Below are 25,016 nucleotides of genomic sequence, written 5' to 3'. Positions count from 1 at the left end.
GAGTCTCCTGGCTGTGGCCTTACACTATCCCAATCTGTCTCAACACTGCAGCCCATAATCTTTCCAAGTATCCGTTTGAACTCATTAGTCCCAGGCTTTATATCTCTCATGGCTCAAGGATCAGAAGGTCTGGGGGTTCTTTGCATGTGATGCATTGGTGCTGCCAAGGTGCAGGCTTCAGGGCTCCGTGTCCTTCTAATCCACCACGTCTCAGGAAAGTCTGGGGGAAGCCCTGGACTCCCTCCTGGTCACCACTCGGCCCCCACCTCTGCTGTGCTGTTGGTTCTTTCTGAGAGATTTAGGAACCCACTGGACATAGCCGTGAGGATAGCTAAAGGGACAGTCTCCAGAGACACATCTTGTGTGTGACCAGCCTGTCATCAAGACGCCCCGGGAATCTCGGATGGGAGGGGCACAGGACAGCGGACTGCAATTCGCAGCAAACACTTCTTTGACTCGTGGTGAAAGGGCTCTTCTCCCATATGGGGCGATGCAGCGCGGGAATTTCAAAAAGAGAAAAATAACCCCAGTTTATTTCCAGAAGCAAATAATTCTATTGGCATCACAAAGGAGATACAAAATAATATCAAATGATGGAGACCAGAGCTGTGATTCTGGCTGTGCCTGTACAGGGCCTCTCAGGTCTGCCTGGGCTCAGGGCTTTATTTTTTGTGGTATCGTGAATTTAACCCAGGGACACTCCACCACCTAGCTACACCCTACATCTTTATCTGTTTGTTTGTATTTTGAGACAGTGTCTGGATAAGTTGTGTTGCTGAGGCTGGCCTCAAACTTGCTATCCTCCTGCCTCAGCATGTCAGGCCTCTGGGACTGCAGGTGAGCACCGTGGGGCCCAGCTCAGAGCTTCTGTGTGGACCTCTTTCTGTGGGTTGCTTTGGCCAAGAAGCGACTACACCTTTACTAACCCAAATGACACTCAGGCCATTGTCTAAAAATTCTGCTCTACAAAATAATGATTATTCCATTTACACAGGGAATGAACCTTTTATTACATCACTGAAATGGTTTTTCATTGTTGATTCACATGAATTAGAGTATATCTTACGTCAATAAAACTCTGGTTACGTGAACTTGAAGTAAGTTATTAGCTTCTCTGCACTCGAATATACTACTTTTAGTGGGGGCTGAGGGGTTATTTAAGTATAGTTGCCTACGTCAGGCTATTATGAAGATTAAATTTAACCCAGGAATAAATGTGTGAATGATTTTGGACAGCTGAGAAGTACATTCTGACACCACAGACATGTTGATTTTCTACTCCAGTTCTGCGATTCTCTAGCACTCACTGAGGGTCCCACAATTCAATACCATTCTGACACCAACTCCCAGAGAAAGACTAAATCCCATGATTAAGGGCTCAGTTCTTCAAGAGTCTCTCATTTTAGCTGCCGGCTGCAAAAGGGGTTCCCAGGCTACCTGTACATCTGCCTGGATGACTACAAGTTCAGGAGTTAGCATGAAACCCTCCTTAGTTCAACAATTCACGAGAATGGCTCGCAGAACTCAGGAAAGTGTTTTTACTTATTTATAGGTTTATTATAAAGGACACCACTCAGGAGCAGTCACGTGGGAGAGACGCTGTGTTAGTCAGCTTTCAATCACTGTGACAAAAATCCCCAAGATAATCAACGTATAAGGAGAAAAGGTTGATTTGGGCTCACCGTTTTGAAGCTTTCAGTCCATGTTTGGTTGGCCCATTGAACTTGGGTCTGCAGCAAGGCAGCCCATCATGGTAGGAGCACATAGCAGCAATCCTCATCTTATGGCCAAAAGTAAAAGAAAGAGAAAAAAGGAAAGGCCAGGGCCCCAATATTCCCTCCAAGGCCATGCTTCCAGTGCCCTAATGTCCCCCCACTAGGACCCATCTTCTAAAGGTTCCCCACCTCCAACAGACCCTCAGACTGGGGACCAAGCCTATGAGGGACATTTACCCACACCACAGCAGGCACATTAGGGCCTGTATGCGGGGGTGGGGGTGGGGGTGGGGGTGGGGGCAGGGGTGCCGAGCTCCTAAGCCATCCTGTATCAATCCACTCTCCCAGTGATTGACCGCGTTCAACCCAGAAGCTGAGTGAACCCTGTGCTTTTGGGGAGTTTACTGAGGTTTACTTACGTGGGCCTCATTGATTAAATCCCTGACCTTGCAGTTCCCATACTTCTGATCACGTTGGCCAGCCCCAATCTTGAAGCTCTCTAGAGCTGCATCCTAAGGCACCTCATGACCATAAACTCAGGTAAGGTCTAAAGGGATTTGCTCTGGATAACAAAAGATATGCCCACGACTAAGGAAATCTAAGAATTTTGGAGCTCTGTGCCAGGAACCAGGATAAACACCAAGTACTACGTGTGTGTGTGTGTGTGTGTGTGTAAGTTTTCCATCACTGTAATTCAAAGCCCGAAGAAATACATTTATTCCACAGGGTACAGTTCTTTTGACATCACCACCCTGTTCAGATTATCATCATCATTAACAAGAGCATCATCACTGTGATCATGGCCACTCCCAACAGTGACCTTGATTCTGTGAGCAAACCTCTTTAACTAACCCAACCCTTGTTATTCACTTCCTTTGAAATATTTGAAATTCTTGCAATAAATTCCACATTTTTGGGGGTACTTCATTGGATACTGCTTTATATTCCATGAAATTTTTTTAACTCTAAAGAAACAGTGTCTTTATTTTATTTGTCCTTTTAATCCCATGTAAAGTTGCAATCTACCCCTGGATTATTTACCTCCTCATTAAGCCCATTCATTAATAAATTAAATAATGGCTCCTGCTCTTCATTCTCCTCTGGAATCAGCCTCTCTGAGGTCACAATCATTGTCAAAATAGTCAAGTGGAGTGGGCTCATTGGAACCTTTGACAAAGGTGATCATCTTCAAGAATCTTCTCTTCCTCTGAATAATAACTCAACTTTTCTTTGTCCTGATCTTTTTCTTCTCCTAGACTAATGCTGACCCTTTTATGCAGGGCCTGTCCCCTCTTTTCATCTCTATCCACATATAAAGCCTGGAATCCCGGTTGTCTTTGATCCTGACGTCCACAATGGTCTCCCCCTTGTTCCTAGCGTGAGTTAGGTCCCTATGTTCTCCCTTGTCTTGAGTCATGTGTCCTCCATGGTCCAGAAGCACCCAGAGCTTCTCGGTAGAGAAAGCACATGTGTACCCCTCCGTCTTCCCCACCAGCCTAAATTCTTCAGAAATGGATTGCTCTTATATCCTGAGTACTTAATAGAGATAGAAACTAATTAACTGTCTGCCTCCAATTTCAAATTTACCAATGAGACAATATGGATTTTCACTTATCTGACCATTCTCTACACTTAAACCCTGCCTTAAAGCAAAGTCCAGCAGACTCTGTCATGACCAGATCACCTTTGGCACTGTCTCCTGACCTCCCCAGCTCCCACTGCCCCTCAGAGCACCGGCTCCAACATTGTGCTACAATTCCTAGGCTGTCCTTGCTTGTGCTCTCGGTTCATCTCATATTGTGGGGACACTGATAGATAATGACATCCCTGGGTCGAGTCCCATGGAACCTAGCTGTAGGAGCTTCTGGAGCCCACAGGATGGTGTTCCATGCCTCTTCCCATGGGTCTAAAAAGCACCCAGTTGTTCATTTCTTTATTTAGTCGGTCAATTAATTCATTCCTTTTCCAAGGCTACCCGTTCTGTTGATGGTATTCCCAGCATACAGAGATGAATGAATTCTGCCCTCACAGGTCCTCCATCTGGAGAAGCAGAAAAGCACGCACATAGGCATGACATTGTCCTGATGTGCACACTCGCTAGGAGTGCACACTTGCGTCATGGTGCCTTCTTATTGCACACAGCAGAATTTTTACTGTGCATTGTTTACACATATGTCCTCAAGGCAACTCGGCTCATCTTCATGACAAAAGTGTCTTGCAAAACATGGGACCAAACCAGACAATGCATATTTATTGAATTAATGAATGAGTGAAGGCCCTCGAGTGAAATGGCTGGCCACAGGAGGCCCGGGGAGCAGATATCTGGGCAATCTCTGGCTTCTGGGGTTCCCCTTGGCCTCTGCCCAGGGAAATCCTGGAGCCCCAGGGTTGTAAGAGTCAGCCTGCTCCAAGGATGTGAAAGTGACTGTTCTGCACACACAGGCTGCGCCTCGCTCCAGGAAAGACGCAGGCTCAGGGTGAAAAGCTGCAGCACTGGGCCTTCAGTCCCCAGCCCTATCGCAGGTCAGTGGTGGCTCTTGCTCCTGCACTGAGTCAGGTGAATGCTTTGTAAAATACAAAACAAAACATCAAAACCGCTCCAGGGGACTAGAGCTGTGTGGAAAAACTGGCAGAAGAAGTCAGAGAAAAAGCAAGAGGTTATTGGGCTGGGGGCACGTGAGGGAAGCTGCGGCCTGTAGAAGCTTTAGTTCTCAGGGCTCTGCCTTCCAATGCACTCCGTCACCAGGCATCACTGAAATCAGGGATGAAAAATGAATGATCGACTTGTTTCCTTTGGGGACAAGAAGGCTTATTTAGGCTTATATAGAGCCAAGTCGGGTGCCAACAGCACCACTAGCAGTGCCAGCCCCTTTACAAGTGCTGAAAAGACATCACACTCCTGCCGGCTGCACATTCCTAAATGTCCCCTCAACTGCCCTCTGAAGTCCCCTCTGCAGTGCCCAGCTCCATGTGCCCGTGTAATTGCTCCCTGCGTGGCCGAGGCTCCGGGCTGCTGGGGCTGCTGTGACCCTGAGGTTTGTGGCTTCTACCTGGGGCACCACAGAACCACCTTCTCCCCCAGTTCGGGGGTCACCAGAGCCCCCGTGTTGTGAGTGTCAGCTTTACGAGGGTTCTGGAGATTGCCGTGGCTCTGGGGGCTGCTGCTGACCTGAGCCCTTTCTCCAGAGGAGCAATTGTGGGAGGCCCCAGGTAAACACTGACCACCTTCCTCTCAACTTCCCCTCCCCTCCCATTCCTTCTCCAGTCTTGGAGTTTGAGATGCTAAAACGGACTTTTTCAGAGGGCTCATTCCTATATTCCAAACAAATTCCTTTTCCCCTGGACCTCTGCCCCTGAAAATCCCCTCTACGGCAGCTTCAGACGCTAAATTACACTTTGGGAAATAATGAAGTTTCTTCTTTCAGTGCCTCTTGCTTCTTGCTCTTGACCACCCGTCCACACACACACCCCACACAACCCGCCTCTCCTGCACCCCAGGGCTGATCCGTGCTCCTCCAGGCAGTGTGGCCCCATTCGAGTTCCACACGTTCGAGGGAGTACGTCACTTTGTCCAGGCCACTCCCAGGACGCAGGCTCAGAGCAGGTCAGTGATCTCGTCATTTAATCAGTCCCAGGTTTGGGGACTAAAACTGCCCCACAAGCATAGGGGTGCAACCCCCTTGCTCAGAGTGATTTATATCAACTTTTTATATCAAGGTTGTAATATTTATCATACATATTATTTTTATAACATTCTTTGGAAAGTAAGCAACAAATAGAACCAACAGAAAGGAGAGATGAGGAACTGAAGATTCAGAGAGGTTACCTGGGGAGCACCATTGAGACCGGGGACCTTTGGGTGATGCCCTAATCTGCGACTCTTTCAATAACACCCAATGTCACATGAGCACATTCTTTGATTTCCAAATAATTTTGGCTCATTGCAAACTGTTACGGAAATTATTATTTTTCCATTAGCTGAATCATAATGTAATAACAATAGCTATAATTTTAAGTAACAGTGATGATAATATAATGATGCTAATAAAATAATTACCTTTATTGAGGGCCTATTCATGACTTGACCCTTCACATACCTTTTATTAACCTTAATAGCAACCTAGGAAGCAGGTATTATTTGCCTTTTTATACATGACGGAACTAACCAAGGCTCAGAGGGGGCAAGTGACTTGTGCTGCCACACAGTTGGTGGAAGGACAGGCTTAGCATTGGCACAAATGTCTGACCTGGAAGACTATGCCCTGGGGTGCTCAGCCCCCTAACTGTGGCTTTTACTTCTTCTTTTTAATCTTGCTCCCTGCACAGGGCATGTATCGGCTGACATGAGTGAGAGGTTGGAGATGGGCAGGGCTTTAAGGTTTGTACGGTGAGAGCCTTGGTTTCGTTCCTCTCTCACGCTCCGCCCTGTCCTGTGTGGGCTCCATCCTGCAACTGGCTCTTTTTAATTTTATTTTCATTGTTGTATTTCATCATTATTATTTGTTCTTGAGGTCAAATCAGATAGGGTCAGTTGTGTTGGACAGTGCCTGTCACCATGACCTTCCTCCTGGGCTATGACCCAGTTTCCACCCCTGTCTCCCGGATTCTGCTCTAGCGTCCCTCCCAGGGCACCCAGAGTTGGAGCACATCATGCCTCTACCTAAAGTGACCGCCAGCCCCCGGAGGATACAGATCTGACTTCTTATGGCCACGCCCGCCCTGGCTCCCTCCTCCAGCTCTCTGCCACTGCCTGCTGCTGCATGAACGTGCTGCCATCCCTCAAAGTCCCCCCTGCTGTCCCTTGGCAGACGGCGTCCCCTGTTCTAGCTTGCTCTTTGCACTTCTGCTGAGCCTTTAAACTCAGTCCCATATTTGATCACCCAGAAAAGCTCCTTCTGTCTCATGGCTTGTCCCCACCCTGTGCCCCAGCCCTAGAGCTCTCCACTGCCCTCTGGGTCTCCCTGTTAAACACTGATGAGGGCATTGCTGGCTCTCTGTGGGGCCTTTCCATTAATATTTGCCCGCTCAGCCGAAGGCTTGCGCTGTGTTTGTTTGTTTTTGTGTACTACCTCTGCATCTGTGGGGCGCAGCACGACGCTTTTTACGTGGTGACTACTTGATGAATGAATATCTTCTGGATGAGTAAAGGCATGCAGGGATGAATGAGTCAGTGCCATTACCACGATCACTATCGCCCTGCCCATCTGTACTAGTCTGAAATATCTTTTTTAACTGTTTTAACACTGTGGGACATACATGCACTGAGAATATTCGCAGTCTTTGTAAAATTCACATTCATCTGGGTATCTTGTATTTTTATTTGCAAAATTTTGAAACTCTATCCCAGGTACCAGCCTCATGTGTCACGGGCCCCCCAGCCTCATGTTGAGGGGCTCCTGGTTCCATTCTCTCCCTGGTGTAATGTGTAGCTTTTCCTCCTGAGTAGAAGGTAAAGTCTTTGGAAGGCTGTGACTCCTGACGCTTCTTCCTCCAGGGCTTCTACTCTGCACTTGGATCTCCCAAAGATCTTATTACCTGGCCACCATTGTTTGTTTATCTTCTAGTCTTCCTCATTAGCTTATAAGATCCCTGAGGGCAGAGACTGTGAATGGGTGCTCAGGGAGTGTTTGTGGACTGAATGGATGATGACTGTCCCCAACCTATTCTAGGAACCTGATAGGTGGTCTGTAAATACTTGTTAAGTGAACTGAATTGAAGAAGCTCCACTTGATGCACTAATGTCCTGTCCTTTATATGAGACAATGACTATCAGCAGGGAAGAAATAAAAGGGTCATGCCCGGTGGTATAGCCATGCTTCTTATCCCAGTGGCTTGGGAGGCTGAGGCAGGAGTATTGTTGAGTTCAAAGCCAGCCTCAGCAACAGCAAGGCGCTAAGCAACTGAGATCCTGTCTCTAAATAAAATACCAAAAAAAAAAAAAAAAAAAAAAAGAAAAAGAAAGAAAGAAAAAGAAAAAGGCTGGAGATGTGGCTCAGTATTGGTGGCTCACTAGTTGAGTGCCCCTGAGTTTAATCCCAGGTACCACCCCCCACCTCCAACACATTGTTATCATCAAGAGGAATAACTGCTTCCTTGGGTTTTAGTTTGGCTTCCAGGTGAACTGTGTAGTCTGGATCGTTTGCATGCCCAAGATGCTTGGGGAAGTTCCCTGGCTGAGGTTTAAACAGAGGCTGATCCCTAGGGATATTGCAGAGGGTGTCAGGTGTGGCTCAGAGACTGGATCTCAAGAAGTTTGTGATACTATGTTTCATGAATGTGATTTTGGTTTCACTAGGATTCATGGATATAAATGTGTGTATATCATCTATATAGCTACACGTCTATGCATTTGTATCCATCTGTATACATGCAACATACACTTATGCATTTATACACAAATATATAGATATATAACCCTTATTGAGATACAATTCATATTCCATATAGTTCTTCCAGTTAGTCTAAAATTCAGTGTTTTTAGTATCTTCACAGAGCTGTGTGATTATCACTGCAATCTGATTTTGGAATATTTTCTTCACCTCATTCTGAAATACCATGGCCATTAGCAGTCACATTCTCTCAAGTCCTACTTTCTGTCTCTATGCATTTGCCTATTATGGACATTTCATATAAATCAAATTATACAGTACGTGGTCTGCCATGACTGGCTTCTTTCTCTCAGCGTAAGTGAAAGTGAACAAGTCAGGGTTCAACCATGTTGTAGCCATGGATCAGATTCTCAATCATTTTTATGGCCAATTAATATTCCATTTTATGGGCATACCACATTATGTTTGTCCATTCACCAGTTGGGAATAATGCCGCTATGAAATATTCATTTATGAGTTGTGATTGGATGTATGTTTCATTTTGCATGGGTGGAATTTTCATTTTACTATGACTGGGATCGATGAAACATGTAGTAACTATATTTAGCTTTTTGAGAAAACTGCCAAACTCTTTCCCACAGTGACTGTAGCATGTATATTTTCACCAGCAATATATTGAGGTGCTCAATTTTTCAATATCCTCTGAAACACTTGTAATTATCTTTTTTATTATAGTAATTTTAGTGAGTGTGAAATGGTATGTCATTATGGCCTTAATTTGCATTTCTTTAACAATTCGTTATGTTGAACCTCTTTTCTTGTGCCTCTTGGTCTTGCATATGTCTTCTTTGAAGACTTGTTTATTCAGCCATTGCCCATTTTAAAATTGCATCATCTCTTTTTATTATTGAGTTGTAAGAGTCCTTTGTAGGTATTTTCTTTTGTTCTGTGGATAATTTTTTCATTTTAATGATATAACTTATAGCATAAAAGTTTTCAATTTTTATAAGTCCACTTTTTCTATTCTACTTTTGGTGCTATTTCTAAGAAAACAATGCCTAACCCAAGGTCATGGAGACCAACTCCTATGTTTCTTCTAAGAATTTTACAATTTTAGCATTTGCATCTAGGTGTATAACCTAATTAAATTAAATTCTGTGTACGGTGTGAGGAATCATATATATTTTAAATATTTTTTGTAGTTGTAGATGGACAGAATGCCTTTATTTTTAATTTTTATGGGGTGCTGAGGATCGAACCCAGTGACTAACACACGCCAGGCAAGTGCTTTGCCACTGAGCCCCAGCTTCAGCCCCATATATTTTTAATCTTAATTTCCCCTGAAATTTTTCTTATAAACAATTTATATAATCTTACTGCACATATTTCTCTTCTCATTTTTATTCATATCTAATACTCACACTGCTTCACAGCTTTCTATTTATTTCATTCATTGTTTTGACTCAATCTGTAGTTCTCTCTTCCTAATTTTATCTCTGCCTCTCTAATTAAAATCTCATATTATTATCATAAATTAGTATGGGGATTTATATAATCCACCTGAGGCTCAGGTAATGTAAGTGATTTTGTTGGCTATGACACAACTTCTAATGCCTTTATAGTAATAAAACAGATTTCTAATGAATATATAGATTTTACAGCAATAAATTAACCCCAAGATTTATTTATATATACATATACTTATATGCTATGTACACGTGTGTGTGTGTGTGTGTGGGGGGGGTGTATGAAGTCCTAAATTGGAAGGCAGTATATTTCTGAAACCCATAACAAATAATTTGAACATAAAAAGTTCATCTATTTTCAAATTTTGATTTAATAATTGATATTCTATTTTCTTTCTAACCAGTGTAGGCATCCTGAAGTCTTTCTTAGCATCCTATCAATCTATTATTTTTGTTGGTCCCTGGGCCTGAATTTTTTTTTTTTTTTAGATACCGGGAATTGAACTCAGGGGCACTCAACCCCTAAGCCACACCCCCAGCCCTATTTTGTATTGTATTTAGAGTCAGGGTCTCACTGAGTTGCTTAGCCCCTCACTGTTGCTGAGGCTGACTCTGAACTCGTGATCCTCCTGTCTCAGCCTCCCAAGCTGCTGGGGTTATAGGCATGGGCCACCATACCCAGCCTTGGGGCGATTTTGATGCGAGTTGAACATAGTCAAAGGCTTCCCAGGAAGACGGGTGGGTATTTGCTCTACCTTTGCTAGAGAGCTTCCTTGGCTGCTTTCTAAATCATCGGATATTGAAAGCTCAATGATGAACTTGTAACATTAATTTCTGTTTTATTTGAGGATCTGATTAAGCACGATTCACCAACTGTGATGATTATCTGAGAATTTACTCTGGTTTAAAAAGTAGTTGATTTAGCTCTGCATTAGGCCTAGAATGTTAGGGGTTCAGTGAAATGACTGTTGTGAAATAGTAAGCCTGTCAAAAGCCGCAATTCTCCGTGTAAGTAGAGTCACAACTCGCCTAGGTGAGTGTTCATTCTGCCAATAAAATATACCTAAGTTTCCACTGAACTGAAGCAATGGTATCAAATTTCAAAGTGTGGAAAAGAGTTAAAAAGGGCACTTTGTGAGCTTCCAGCACCAGCTTCTCTCTCTATCCCTCTCCATGTCTCCCTGCATAACCATTTGACCTTCTCTACCACTGATTTCTGTGCTTTCTGTTTAAACTTTCCATGCCCCTGCTAGTGATAGCTGCAAACAGAAGTGGGGAGTTCTTCTGTTTAATATTCACTTTTCTTTGATCCCCTGAACACAAACCTTGGGTGTGTTTGTTTGTTCAGCTATTTAGTATTATGGTGAAAACCTAATATAATTGTACTTTTTTTTTTTTTTACCTTTTCCTTTAATGTAGTTGACACATAGGTACCATGTGGTTTAGGTTTGCCTCTGACTATTCAAGCTGGGCTTAGGGAGGAAAAACTCAGTGGTATCTTAGTGATTAGTGATTTCTTCAATGCTCAAAAGTAGAGCTCACAATTTATATGGCAAGCCTGAAAGACACCCTAGATGACAAGTCTCACCTCCATTTCCGGGATGAGCCCTACCACCTCTGGCTATTATAGTGATGAGAGGGAGCATAAAATGAAACCTTATGAAATGATACAAAGGGAGAAGGGTCTTCTTGAATCCGTTGGAATCACTCATCTTTGCAGCAGAGGGCAGGTATTTATGTCCTAGTCTCATAATCAAGACCTCACAAAATTCTTTTAAGGTTTGACAAGTTATAGTCTCAAAGGGTCATAACTCTTGGAAAGGGTCTGCAATAAACATCGAGCATCTCTGTGTTTCCCTAATTCAAGGCAGCCTTCCTCTCACGGTCGGTCTGTATACTCCCACAGGCCTCTTTTGGTAGATAACTTGGCACTGAATCCTGAATCTGCCATTTCCAAGCTAATAACGTACCACAAATTACTTTCTTTGTGAATCTCTGTTCTCTCAGTGATAGCATAATGATAAGGAAATGCACCACACAGGGCTATTTTAAAGATTAAGACAGCTAACAGCCAGGCGGGGTGGCACACACCTATGATCCCAGCAGCTCAGCAGGGAATGGACCACTGAGGTGAGGGAGCCACAGAGGCTCAGGAGAGGACATGCCTTCATGCTAAAGGAATGGAAGAACCTGAAAAGCAGGGAGGATCGAAAGTTCAAAGCCAGCCCCAGCAACTTAGCGAGGTGCTAAGCAACTTTGATAGACCCTGTATCAGAATTTTAAAAATAAAATGAAATAAAAATTAAAAATAACAATAACAACAACAACAAAAAAAAAACGGACTGGGAATGTGGCTCAGTGGTTAAGCACCCCTGGGTTCAATCCCTGGTACCAAAAAGGGAAAAAATAAAATAAAGTTAAGCAATTATAAAAATAGTGTGTGTGATCTTTCAGTTCTATTTGCCTATTTTACCAAGAAAAACTTTAAATCATAAGCTTTATAATTTTTGAAATTCCATAAAGTAAAATTCAAGTAGGATATCACATTGTCTGAAAAGATGGATTAAGGGATTCTGTTTAAAAAAAAAAAAAAACTCAGTTAACCTGTGCCAAGTTGGCTAGTGATGTAGCAAATTCTCACTCAATTGTCCCTAGAAGCCTGAGTGCTTTTCAAGTGGCTTCCCCTGTCTCAGCATCAAGGCATCCGCAGGTCCTCCCCTGTACCGCTAGGCCTCTTTCACTTCCGTCCCATTCCCAATTTGCACCATTTATGCTTCCATGTTTTTTAGAAAATCTATAACTCCACCTCTACCTTTTGCTATCTATCTCTATTTTTATAATTTGATAACTGTAGAATTTTGTGAATCAAATGTTCTCAGATTTATGTCATATTTCTAGCTATGTGTATTTCAACCTACGCTGCTATTTCTAAACAGCTCCTTCAATCTAAAGAGCCTCTGGACCATTCTCTAAAATTAATGCTCTCTCTCTCTGGAGATAGCCTCTGCTTATGTATCTATCTCACCCTTTCTCTTTGATACTGTTGTAGATTTGAATATGGCTTTAATATGTTACCATGTATCTATTGATTATATTTCAATATATAATGGAAAACTCAATGTTATAAACTGCAACATAAGACATAGACCAGGCATCGGTGTCTATGTGTGGATGTGTGCCTATCTGTATAAATTCGAGTTAAATAAATGAATCAGAAGGTAAAGTAAAGCCTATGCACTTGCCCAGGGTCTGTTTCATAAAGTTTTCTACAACACGAATTGTTTTCCTTGAAGAGCTCCCAGTTAGTGTGGAACCTGGGAATGTAAATAATCAGAGCACGTGACAACCCCAAACAGGTGTGTCTAAAGTGCTGCCAGAGCAGAGAGTGAATCATGGCCTTGGGAGCGGGGACACGACCAAGGATGTGACTTGGGACTGTCTCAGAGGATGAGTGATAATAATTCCTAAGTGGAGAAGAGCCGAGAGGCCGTCCCAGGAAGGGAAGACAGGTTCGCTGTCCAGGGGTACTGAGGCATGTGTGGGGGATGGAAACCACTTCGCCTGGCTTCATTTGATGTTATGGGGGGTGGTAGGTAAGTGGGGAGGCAGTGACAATGAGAGGGCCATGAACCTGTAAGGCCAGAAGGAAGCCGGTTTATACAGGGATTTGTAAAGGAGTTTGACCATTGCCCCAGGAGACCACGAGAAGCAAAGGGAATTTTTTTTTAAGGATGATCATTCTAGTGGCTACTTGGAAGTTAAATGGAAGAAAGATTAAAAGCAGAGAAAACAGTGGATTTGTTGTACCATGTAGGTGCATAAACACCGAGGTCCAGCAGGGGCAGTGGGTATGGACATTAGGAAGAATATTTGAGAGAAATATGGAGTAGAATGAAGAGTATGTGGGGACTGTATGTTGGGTTAAGCTGGAAGGAGGACCGAGAGTGACTTGGTCACTATTCTAAATAGCCCCTGTGCAAGAACAGACCCTCAGGAGGAGGAACTTTCTAAGGGGAGAGAATGACTTATCTTTGAGTTGGTTGAGTCAAAACCCCCCAAATCTAAAAACACACGTAGGCTCACAGAGACTAGAAGACCACCCCAGGGCAATCTAAAGGGACAATTTAGTGTGAAGCCACTGCCAGATAAGGAATGCACTTGGAAGTAGGATTCTAGACTATTGAAGAATAAAGACTATGCCACCTTTATCTCGGCCTTTAAACTACCTCAGTACTCATTCTAGTTCTTCAACCAGTGAGAACATTTTGGCTCTAGAGTATTACAGCTCAGAGAAGGAAGAGGATTGGAAGTTAAATATTTTTGCTTTTAGTCTAATGACTCATTTCTGAAATCATATCATTGAAGACTCTACCACTGGGGCCTGTTTTCGTCTGTAAGACTTACCTTTCAGGCCCTTTACACCCTTACCCACGCCTCCTCTTCTCTTTTAAGAAGCACCGAGGGTTGCCGTGCTGCTCTGGCCTACCCACTCATCCTCCAGTGATTTAAGATATGTGCACCAAGCCCAGCTTCATGCCCAGCTTTCCAATCATCTGTCAATCATCCACCAACAGACACGTTATGTCAGGATATAGAGATGCAAAGGTATTTTCCCCTTAAAAACTACACATTTCATCAAAAGATGCGTGGGAGAGACACAAAGCTATTAGGACTCAAGAATTCACATTTTGGTGGGAACAGCTGGTTTATGTTCTCAGTTTTCTTTTTTTACTGCTTTCCAGAATACCTTCTCAGTGGATGCCAAAGCAGGATGCTATCCATGTTCAGAACTCCTTGACCAAAATGTGTGGCCAGAGAAGTAATTTGAAGTGGAAAGAGTCCTTGCCTCAAAGAAAAAACAAAAGCAAACACAACAACCAAAAAAAAAAAAAAAAAAAAAACAACCCAACAACCTTGGGAATCAATCTAATAAAAGAGAGAAAAGAGGGGACTGGGGCTGTGGCTCAGTGGTTGAGCAGTGCTTAGAACGTGTGAGGCACTGGGTTCGATCCTCAGCACCACATAAAAATAAAATAAAGGACTTGTGTGTCCACCTACAACTAAAAAAGATATTTAAAAAGAGAGAGAGAGAGAGAGAGAGAGAGAGAAAGGAAAGACCTCTACAATAAAAACCACAAAACACTAAAGAAAGAAATTGAGGAAGATTTTAGAAGATGGAAAGACCTCCCATGTTCTTGGATAGGCAGAATTAATATTTTCAAGATGGCCATACTACCAAAAGCACTATACAGATTCAATGCAATCCCTATCAAAATTCCAATGACATTCTTCATGAAAATAGAAAAAGCAGTCATAAAACTCATTTGAAAAAATAAGAAGCCCAGAATAGCCAAAGCAAATCTTAGAGAGAAGCAAAGCAGGAGGCACCACAATACCAGATTTAAGTTATACTATGGAGCTATAGTAACCAAAACAGCATGGTATGGGCACCAAGACGGCCAAGATGACCAATGGAACAGAAGAGAAGACACAGAGCCATTAGCTTTACCTCCCCAATTAGGGTTTTCTTCCTGGGTTTTAAAGTCCTCTTATATAGAAGGGCAGGGTAGAACCAGGTCATTTCTGGGGGTCTTGTTGCTGTAACATTCTGAAAGTCTATAAACCTATTCAGGTCTACAATGTTATCTGGGGACTCCTTTGGAATGAGTGACGGGACCCAAAGGTAAGACTCTGAAGTCACGTTGAACTGGGAAGACATCCCCTTGGGAGAGACTTCGTCAACATGATTGGCATGTGCACTGTAGGTTACAAATCACTTTCATACTGATGATCTGATTGTGTCTTCCTGAGAACCTGGTGAAAAATGTATCGTCACTTCTGTCGTCATATGAAGACCCTGGAGCCCACAGAGCTAAATCGTAGTTAAGTATCCACCACTCCACCCCCTCCATCTCTTTTCTATTTTATAGATAAGGGATCCGAGGCTCATGATAGCTGAGTAGCTTTCATTAGTAAGTACTAGGGCTCAAAAGCTGCCTAAATCTAAAATCTCTGCTCATGAGCTCGATCAGGATCTAAATGCACACAAAGGCTGGAGGGTGATTAGAACAAGTGAAATGTTCCATGCAGAAGGATTTTTTTCTTTCTTTCTTTTCCAATTTCAGCAAAAAAAAAAAAAAAAAAAAAAAAAAAAAATTAAGAGCACAAGTAAATCAAAACAAGGAAATCCACACTTTGAAAAGCATTGTAGATAGAGTAAAGGATGAGGGAGCTTTGTAGAAAAGTGTGTGTCCTATCCAAGGAGGGCTGCTGGGAATCAGGTGGGTGGAAGGCAGGTTGACCTATGCCAGATCTTTTCATTTCAGAAGAAAATCTGGATGTCTGGAATCCCAGGTGAAATCTCTCTATTTATAAATATGAAATAACTAATTGTAATCTTATGCAGGAAAAGCATGGAACGATATCCATCTTGCCCGTTTCTGACCCACAGGATGCCAGTTTAATACTTCTGTTCTGCACGGTGCTATCTTCAAGAACCACTTCACAGCCTCAGCAGCCTCCTGCTGCCGTCAAGTACCCCCCTGCAGCATTAGCTGTTCACCTGCTATGTGGCCATCAGTTTTCTCAACTCAAGACGGGGCTGTCGCAGCTGCCCATTGATCCAGCTGTGTCTGCTGCTTATGAAATGCATTTACTCTGAGTGGATGTTGGCTATTTTGAAAATCATTCTTGACTGGGTTTGGATATAATAATCGCCTTAATCTTTATGATAATCAGAAAGGGATATTTAATTATACCCATTTTGCAAAGGAGTAAATTAATACTGGGTTTAGTAATAATGGTCCCACAGCTGTAAGTAAGCCAACCTGGGTTTAGAATCAGCTCTGACCCTGTGCCCTCTCTGTTCTGCATAGTGTCTCTGGCCTTGAGGTAATTTTGGTTGCTTTAATTTAGGAAATCTTCCATCATGAGAGAATCTGAGGCAAGGAGGAAGGGAGGGGATAGCACCATCTAGTCCTTTGCCACTCCTCATCAGGCCCCCTACCAGCCCTTCTTAGGGATGGAGAAGAAACTGATAGGGTGAAGAGAGAGGAAGAAAACAACGATCTGCTCTTTCGTAGTCTGGAAGATTTGACATTGAAGCAAGACACTCCCGACTCTAGGTGATTGCGAGGACAGGCATACAGGGGAGGGCCCCAGTGGCTGGAATGCCAAGCTGGGCCATGAGCCAGGAAGATGCCAACAGGCTGTTTCATCCTGAGCCAGACCCAGGGCCCTTTATATAAAGACGGTCCTCTGCCCAGATGCCTTAGCCTGAATGATCGCGTGTCTGCTGAGGAGGGTGAGTCCAGGAGCTGGGTCTTGGGGTTGGGGGGGGGTGTTCAATGGGTGGACACATTCACAGGAGTCAGGCACAGTGAAGGAGAAGCTGGGAGCCGAGGAGGAGGGGGAAATTGGCCCGAGGAGCAGCCTGGTGCATTTTAGGAGACATAAGAATATTTTTAGAGTTCATGAGAAGAGACAGGGCTATGAAGCCAGTGTATTTGTCTGTAATAATGTTGGCTTCATCCTCAGGTAACTGTTTTCCTCATCAGTACCTGCTCTTTCTGGAAAACTAACAACTAATTAATAAATTAGTTATTTGTATCTCGTGAACAGAGTCGGGTGAGGGAGGATCACCTTCCCCGAGGGGAGATGTACGTAGTCTCTATAAATGGAAAATGTCTGGCTTTGTTCTTCACTGGGAGCTTCTGCAGCATCCTGGGAGTTTATTGAGAGGTGTTTTGTGGTCTGAGCTGGTTTTATCCAATCACCCCTCTTCTGTAGTGCTCAGTGGGGTGCCTGTCCACAGAGAAGTGTCAGCCACCCGTGTTTTCTCCCAAGCTAAGTGTGGTATTGGAGTGGACGCCTGCGTGCCTTGGGTGATGCTTGTAAGGCTCTAGCTGTAGGTCTTGACATGGGACTGAACAACTGTCTTGTGATTAAGAATCTTGTACTTCTTGAGTTACTCCGTCTTAGTAATTCATCAGTGGGGCTGAGGAGGAAAAAAATGAAAGAAAAATAAACAAAACATTCCTGAAGCCAGCAGGTTGTCAATGCTGGGTGATTAACAGCAGCAACCTGTCTGGGCAAGTCACCAGGTTGATCCCAGGCCCTTCCAAGGCTGGAGCGTTTTGAATGTGAATGATTTTGCATATTTTTACAAGGCTCTATTTATCTGAATTCATCTAAAAAGATCAAATACAGAGAAATAAATATTCAATGCCGAGTTCGAGTTGACCGGTAACTGGAGCCATTACTCTCCAATGGATGCTTTGACATTCATGTGAGTGTAGACGGGACTATGTTCCATAGTTCATTTTAAAGTGTGTGCACATACATGTGTGCTGCCGATATGCACGTGTGAGTAAATTGAAGCTCTGGGAGCAAAAGATTTATTTCCTTTCCTCCTAAGCCTGCTCCCAGCACAGCCCTTTAGGAAGTGTGGAGAATCCGCCAGTCATCCGCGCGCCCTCTGGTGTCGGACACTGGTATACCCATCCTCCCGGGGGAGATGCTGGACCTCTCTAACCCTGGCTATCTACAATCAGGCCTTTAGGCATACCCAGGGCAGGTCTCATGCTCAATAGTGACTAATTCTGGGTCCAACTAAGTCAGTAAGGATTCTTGGGTGCAGGTTGAAGGGAGAGGGAAGTTCAGGGATATATGAAAGGTATGTTTTCTTAGGTCCTGGTCTCTCCTTCCAGTTCTCACCCTCCTGACGTTTCTCTCTCTGCCCTTAGGTCCCACTCACCCACCTGCATTACGACCATGTGTGACCAGCAGCAGATTCAGTGTTGCCTGCCCCAGTGCTGTGTCAAGGGCTCCTCCTTCGGCCCCTCCTTCGGGCCCTCCTTTGGCCCATATGCCAATAGCGAGGTGCTGGTCCAAGCCCCTTATGAGATGCAAATTTTGGAGTGTCCTACACTATGTCCAGTTCAAATTTCCCAGACTCCATGCCAGTCCAAGACCACCCAGGTGAAGGGCCAAGCTTCAGGCCAGTCTAAGACCATCCAGGTAAAGAGCCAGGCTCCAAGTAAATCTAAAACCACGCAAGTGAAGTGCCAGGATCCATGCCAGTCCAAGACGACACAGGTGAAGTCCCAGGCTCCTTCCCAGACTCAAATTTCCTGCGTTCAGTGCCAGGCTCCATGCCAGCCTGAGGTTTCCTACGTGCAATATGAAGTCCCATGCCCTGCTCAGACCTGCTACGTACAATGTGCTCCAGTTTGTTACACGGAAACTCGCTATGTGGAATACCCAGTCCAGACCTACGTGCCGGCTCCAGCTCCCCAGCCTGTGCACACCTACGTGGAATGCACACCAGTGGGCCAGGCTCAGGGAGGCTTCTCCACCCAGGGCCAGTATCAAGGTTCCTATGGCAACTGCGCCTCCCAGCGTCAGCGTCAGTCCCAGGGTTCCTACGGCAGCTGCGCCCCCCAGCGTCAGTCCCAGGGTTCCTACGGCAGCTGCGCCCCCCAGCGTCAGTCCCAGGGTTCCTACGGCAGCTGCGCCCCCCAGCGTCAGTCCCAGGGTTCCTACGGCAGCTGCGCTCCCCAATGCCAGACCCAGGGTTCCTATGGGAGCTTCAGTGGGCAGCGACGGTCGCAGAGCACCGGCCAGTGCCTCCCTCCGCGCCGGCTGCAGCCTTCCTACCGCAGCTGTTCCCCGCCACGACGTTACAGCAGCTGCCTGCCATCACGATGCCCTTCAGGTTCCTACAACTACTGCACCCCACCCCGCCGCTCGGAACCCATCTACCACAGCCACTGTCCCCGCGGCCGCCCTTCAAGCTGCTCGCAGAGATGTGGGCCCAAGTGCCGAGTGGAGATCTCCTCCCCGTGCTGCCCCAGGCAAGTCCCACCACAGAGGTGTCCTGTCCAGATCCCTCCCATCAGAGGCTGCTCTCAGAGCTGTGCCCCACAGCCCTCTGGGGGTGCTTCCTGCCCAGATCTGAGGCCACGTGTAGAGCCACGTCCATTCCCAAGGTCCTGCCCGCCGCAGCGCATTGACCGATATCCAGAGCCGTCTAGGCAACGATGCCCACTTCCTGCTCCACGTCCCCGGCCTCGCCCAGAACCATGCATAATTCCAGAACCTCTCCCGTGTCCCCCAGCACGGCGATTTTCAGAACCCTGCTTGAGTCCAGAACCACGTCCAGCTCCGTGTCCAGCTCCACGCCCAGCTCCCAGGCCTCGCCCAGTGCAGTGTGAGAATCCAGGGCCGCGCCCATGCCCACAGCCCTGTGAGCGCTCAGAGCCAATTCCCCTTCCAGCACCCTGCTCAAGCCCTGAGCCGTGTGGGGAGCCTATTCGATGTCCCAGCCCCTGCTCCAGCCCAAATCCGATCCCGTACCCACAAGACCTAGGCTGTTGTGAGTCCAATCCGTGCCGTTTGGACACGGAAGGCCCCAGCTACGGCCCATATAGTTGCAACCAGGGGCAAGAGAGTGGTGCTGGCTGTGGACCTGGTGATGTGTTTCCAGAGCCACAGGGCTCAGGTGGCTGCGGAGACCAGGGAAGTGGCTTTGCTGGTGTCAAAGGTGGGCCTTTTTCAGGAGCAAAGGGTGCCTATTTTTAAAGGGGCTGAGATGCCCGCTGTCTCCTGCCTGGGAAACCTTGCCCTTCCTCTCCCTCTTCCACCAGCAACAATTTCCAGCGTGTTCTTGTTCGCATCTCTCCAAAGACACCTAAAGGCTCCCTGCTTCAAAGGCCACGTCCCTGCTCCTTTTCCTATGATCTCAGGTTCCACACCTCAGTCTTAGACGTCTCTCCAGCAGCAAGTCGACCCAGTCCCTACACATCTTCAGCCCTAGCCAGACCAGCCAGGCCACCAGGGCACGTGGTGGATGCTCCTTAGGACAATCCCTAGGTGTCCATACCTCCAAGCCTGTGATCACTCTCTCCCTCTGCTGGGATCATTTCTCCCCCATGACCCAGCATCCAAAACCTACCCATCTTTCAGTGCCTCTGCCTTGGAGATTCTTGCCTCTTCCCACCAATAGGAACCTGTGCTAATTTCCTAGGACCCACTGCACTGGCCCCACCACCCACTTGACAACTGCTTCGCAATATCTCTTGAATTGTTATTCCCTAGTCAGGTGTGTCTGTTTCATAGGCTCAGCTAGATTGTGAACTCCCATCCGAGGAGTCAGAATATCCCCGAATTTCTGTGCCTCCCTTGGGGCAGGCAGCTGCTCACAAGGACTTGTGGGTCAGCAGCTTAAGCTATCCTGATGGACAACAGAGGAGGCCACCTAGCAATAAAGATCTTGACCTACTCTCCTCCTGCGTCCCGAGTAATGCCTGCTTTTCATTCCTTTCGTGTTTGCTGCCATGAGTTTCTATTTTTTAGTTGCGGTGAAATATATATGACATAACATTTATCATCTGCACCATTTCTAGGTGTGCAGGTCAGTGGAATTAAATCCTGTCCCCTCCTGGTGCTCCCATCCACCACTGCTCTTCCACAAACCTCTTTTTAGCTTGTAGAACTAAAACTCAGTACTCATTAAATTTAATAACAACTTTTCATTCCCCACTTCCCTCTGTGCCTACCAAACACCATTCTACTTTCTGTCTTAATGAATTCGTCTATTCTAGGTACCGTATTTAAGTGGAATCATTAGTGTTTTGTCCTTTAGACTGGCTTATTTCATTTAGCATAATGTCCTCCGCATTCTTCTATATTATAGGGTGCCGCAGTCTGGCTGGGCACAAATGCCGCAGTCTGGCTGGGCACACAATCACGAGCCACCACACAGCTTGTAGATTCAAACAGCAACTCTTTATTCCCGAACTCACACCAGCCGTCTACAAACACGTTCTGGGGAAATCCACGTTCTCTGCCCAAATCCACCTCCACTGGGCTTCTATCTCCAAAATATACTGTCTGAATCCCGTGAGAACTCAAGGGGAACTCAGGCAGCAGGATACACCCTATTCCCAGCAGGAATAATCTTAAACCTTAAACCTGGAACCTAAACCGGGAACGCCCTAAACACGATTATCTTAAAACCAGGAACACCCTAATCTGCCTTGGTCCTTGAGCAAGGTCACTTACATTCAATGTCACTGCAACATGTCAGCAACATGGGGTACGCTGGCAAGGAAATTGTCATACCTACTTGGCTAATGGCTCCCAGCAATAGGGTGTGTCATATTTTTAAGGGTGTATAATACTCCAGTGTGGTATATTCCACATTTTGTTTATTTGTTCATTGGTGGATGGATAAACACTTGGACTGCTTCCATCTTTTAAAGCTATAATTAACAGTGCTGCAACAAACGTGGGTGTAAAATACCTCTTTGAGTTTATAGTTTTCAGTTCTTGTATGTGGATATACAGAAATAGAATTCCTGGATCATATGATAAATCTATTTTTAATTTTTTTTTGTGGTGCTGGGGATTGAACCCGTGGCCTTGTGCATGTGAGACAAGCAATCTGCCACTGAGTTATATCCCCAGCCCATCTATTTTTACATTTTTGAGGAACCACCATACAGTTTTCCAGTGTGGCTGCACCATTTTGCACTCTTAGGAACAGTGCACAAGTCCTAGTTTCCCCACATCATGGCCAGTTTTTGTGATTTTTCTGGATTTTCTAACAGCCATATCAAATGATTATAAGGTAATATGAACTTCCATTTTAATTTACTGCTTTTCTTCTTAGATTCACTGTACCCAAATTTGAGTATCCCCAAATTTCTGTGCCTATCTCGGGGCAGATATCATTGTTAGCTTTTCTAACAATGAGTTGCCTTGTGGGTTTTCTATCTCTGTTCCACATCTCTGTTCCTGTTGTTATGGGGGAACAGGGAAGGGTGGCTCTTGCTGCCAAAGCTAGAAGTGAAGGCCTTTGGCCCCAGTTTGGCAGGTTGCTCAGCCCTAGGGCTGTATTTTGGGAACCAGAGGCAACAGAGACGGAAGCCCCTGGAAGCTTTCTGGGGACACATGCCTCTTCTTTCAGAGCTAAGTTATTTGCTCTTTTTTTCCCCCGAGGTTATAGAAAAGAGTACCAGGGAGGCTCTGCATTTCCAAGTTACTCTGAAATTCCCTGAGGCATGTCAGTGTGCTGGGGGCGGGGCTGGAGGGACAGGAGAGACTGAGACGGAGGTGCCTCTTTCCTGTTCCTGGCAGGTGGGAGGAGTGCTGTATGCATATGGCCCTGGGAGATGAGATCCTGCAGGACAGGCCCTTCCCTGAGGACACAGCAGTCAGTAGAGGGTGAAAGGGTGCCTCTAAGAGGCAGGGCCTGGGTCCTGGAAGGGCTGATCCAGTGCCCCTTCCTCGCAGGCCACTCCCCAGAAGTTAGCACTTATAGAGCCAAAGTAGTTCCCCACAGGCCCAGGGCCTAGCTCTGAGGATACCTGTCTCTCGCCCCGGGGGATCTCACCCTGCAGTGGTGGTGGTGAAGACCTTGGAGATCACCTGGCGAGACCCTGTGCAATATAAAGAAAATGGCACTTGTGTGAAATCCACTCACTTATGCACTTACTGACAAACACTCATCACTTACCTGTTAGGAAGGGCCTCTAAAGGGGTCAGACATAATTTTTTTTTCCCCTCAGCATACCACCTCGAACAGTGGTTCTTAAAGAGTGTACCAGGATCAGCAGATAAGTATCGCCTAGGCCCTTGTTGGGAATGTAAGTGCACCTTGCTGAGCCTACCAAAGCAGAGACCCTGGGCAAGCAGTGTTCTAAGGAGTCCTCAGGTGTTGATGACACCCAGTAGCCTTTGTTCATCACCGGTTTAGTGGAATTTCTTCTGTAGGTAAAATGTGAATACATCCACCCACACATTCTACATAGAGAGCATGAATATATGGGTGTCAGAAACAAGTGTGTATGAGGGAGGTTTTCATTACTACGACCAAGAAGCCTGACAAGCACAAGCTAGAGGAGGAAAAAGTTTACTTTGGCTCACAGTTTTAGAGGTTCAGCCATAGTCGGCCAACTCCATGGCTCTGGGCCTGGTGGATGCGCTGGTGGAAGGGCGTGGCGGAGGCGCAGTCCTCTACTCATGGTGGCTGGGAGGCAGAGACAGAAGGGGAAGGGGGTCAGAGAAGAGGAACCCTTCTGGGGCATGCTAAGAGTGCCCCACCTCCTCCAGCCACACCCTCCCCACGGCTGCAGTTATCCCCCAGTGAGTCCATTCAAACCAGGACGGACGAACTAGGATATGGCTCTCCTAATCCAGTCCTGTCACCTCTGAATATTCCTGCTCCAACACCGGAGTTTTGGGGGGACACCTCATATCCAAACCCTAAGGAACAGTGCACAAGTCCTAGTTTCCCCACATGCCGGCCTGTCCACCTATCTACACAGGCCACTCAGTCTGTCTGTCTGACTATACACCAATTCCCACCCATCAGGCAGGCGTTGTTATCTTGTCATTCTGGAGCTGAAGATGTGAGCGCACGGGATCTGAGTGACTTTCTAAAGCCTCGTAGCCAGACTTGACTCCCCTTCTCCACTTCTTCCCACCTTGCTGCCTTTGCTCTTCGTCCCTGTCCTTCTCCCAGAGATCTTTCCTGTATTAACCCAGTTATTTTTCCAACAGTCTTGGGGTTCCCTCAATTACTGATCAGGTAACTTTTATTCGTTCCACATTTGCCTCCTTTCTTAAAATGCAGGAAGCTCTCAGACTGTATTTGCTTTGTGGCACATTCCCAGAGGGGCTTGTCGGGGACAACCTCTCCCCTATGGGACATCCTAGGTTTCCATCATTTTAAAATGCACCCCAGTCTCTTAAATGCACTGTTAGACAAGCGTCTTCCTGTTTGGGAGTAGGTGGGGGCAGAGATCCTCTCAAGATGCAAAGGAAACACAGATCTGACTGGAGAAAAGGGCATTTACCACTGAGAAGCCCCAACCATCCTCAAGTTCAGGGGGCAGGTCACCCTACAGGGACAAGTGGTGTGGCCTGCAATGTCCTTTGGAGACAGACTCCACCCATTACTAGAATATGGAAAGGAGTTGGATGATGGTACAATGGAGGGGTCTTTGGTTGAGCTAGGAGTTCCCCGATGGCCTTTTTCTCTCTCACTGACTGAAGCTGTGCAGGATCCAGCCCCCATGTCGTCTCCATAGCCAGAGACAAAGACCTTGGGTCAAAGAGGCACCAAGAGCATGTGTCTGGGTGAAGGTGGGAGTTCATAACCCACTAGAATCAAAGTGTGGAATATGATATGTCAAGAAATTTGTAATGTTTTGAACAACCCACAATAAAAAATTAAAAAAAAAAAAAAAAAAAAAAAAAAGAGCATGTGTCTGCGCGATCGTCTGTGGGGTTTCCATGCTTCTTTGTGCCTGTGTTCATCCATGTGCTCGTGAAGATGGGAGATGTTAATTGCATTTGGTCATAGTGGCTGTGATCGTAGGAGCATGGTTTAGAAAACATCCCACGGCCCTGCAAGAATGTTTGGAAGACATTTTCCAGTCGTCTCTTCTGTTCCCAATCCTCTGCCATGTTCCTGATGTCTCACCTTCCCCCTTCCTGCC

General features: G+C 45.8%; 1 protein-coding gene across 1 annotated transcript; it reads left to right on the top strand.

Annotated features, from left to right (window-relative positions):
- The first annotated feature begins 16,740 nt into the window (after nucleotides 1-16,740).
- On the top strand, nucleotides 16,741-20,792 carry Kprp (keratinocyte proline rich protein). Its single transcript, XM_046421852.2, has 2 exons — nucleotides 16,741-16,813; nucleotides 18,255-20,792. The coding sequence occupies exon 2, from the start codon at nucleotides 18,283-18,285 to the stop codon at nucleotides 20,089-20,091; it is 1,809 nt and encodes a 602-aa protein (XP_046277808.1). The 5' UTR covers nucleotides 16,741-16,813; nucleotides 18,255-18,282; the 3' UTR covers nucleotides 20,092-20,792.
- The last annotated feature ends 4,224 nt before the right edge of the window (nucleotides 20,793-25,016 follow it).

The sequence above is a fragment of the Marmota monax genome, unplaced genomic scaffold (genome assembly GCF_021218885.2).
Source record: "Marmota monax isolate L192 unplaced genomic scaffold, Marmota_monax_Labrador192_F-V1.1 WCK01_AAM20220418_F8-fsc00108, whole genome shotgun sequence".
NCBI classification, from domain to species: Eukaryota; Metazoa; Chordata; class Mammalia; order Rodentia; family Sciuridae; genus Marmota; species Marmota monax.
The sequence above is the reverse complement of the archived record's forward strand: the minus strand, read 5'-3'. Positions and strand labels throughout refer to the sequence as shown.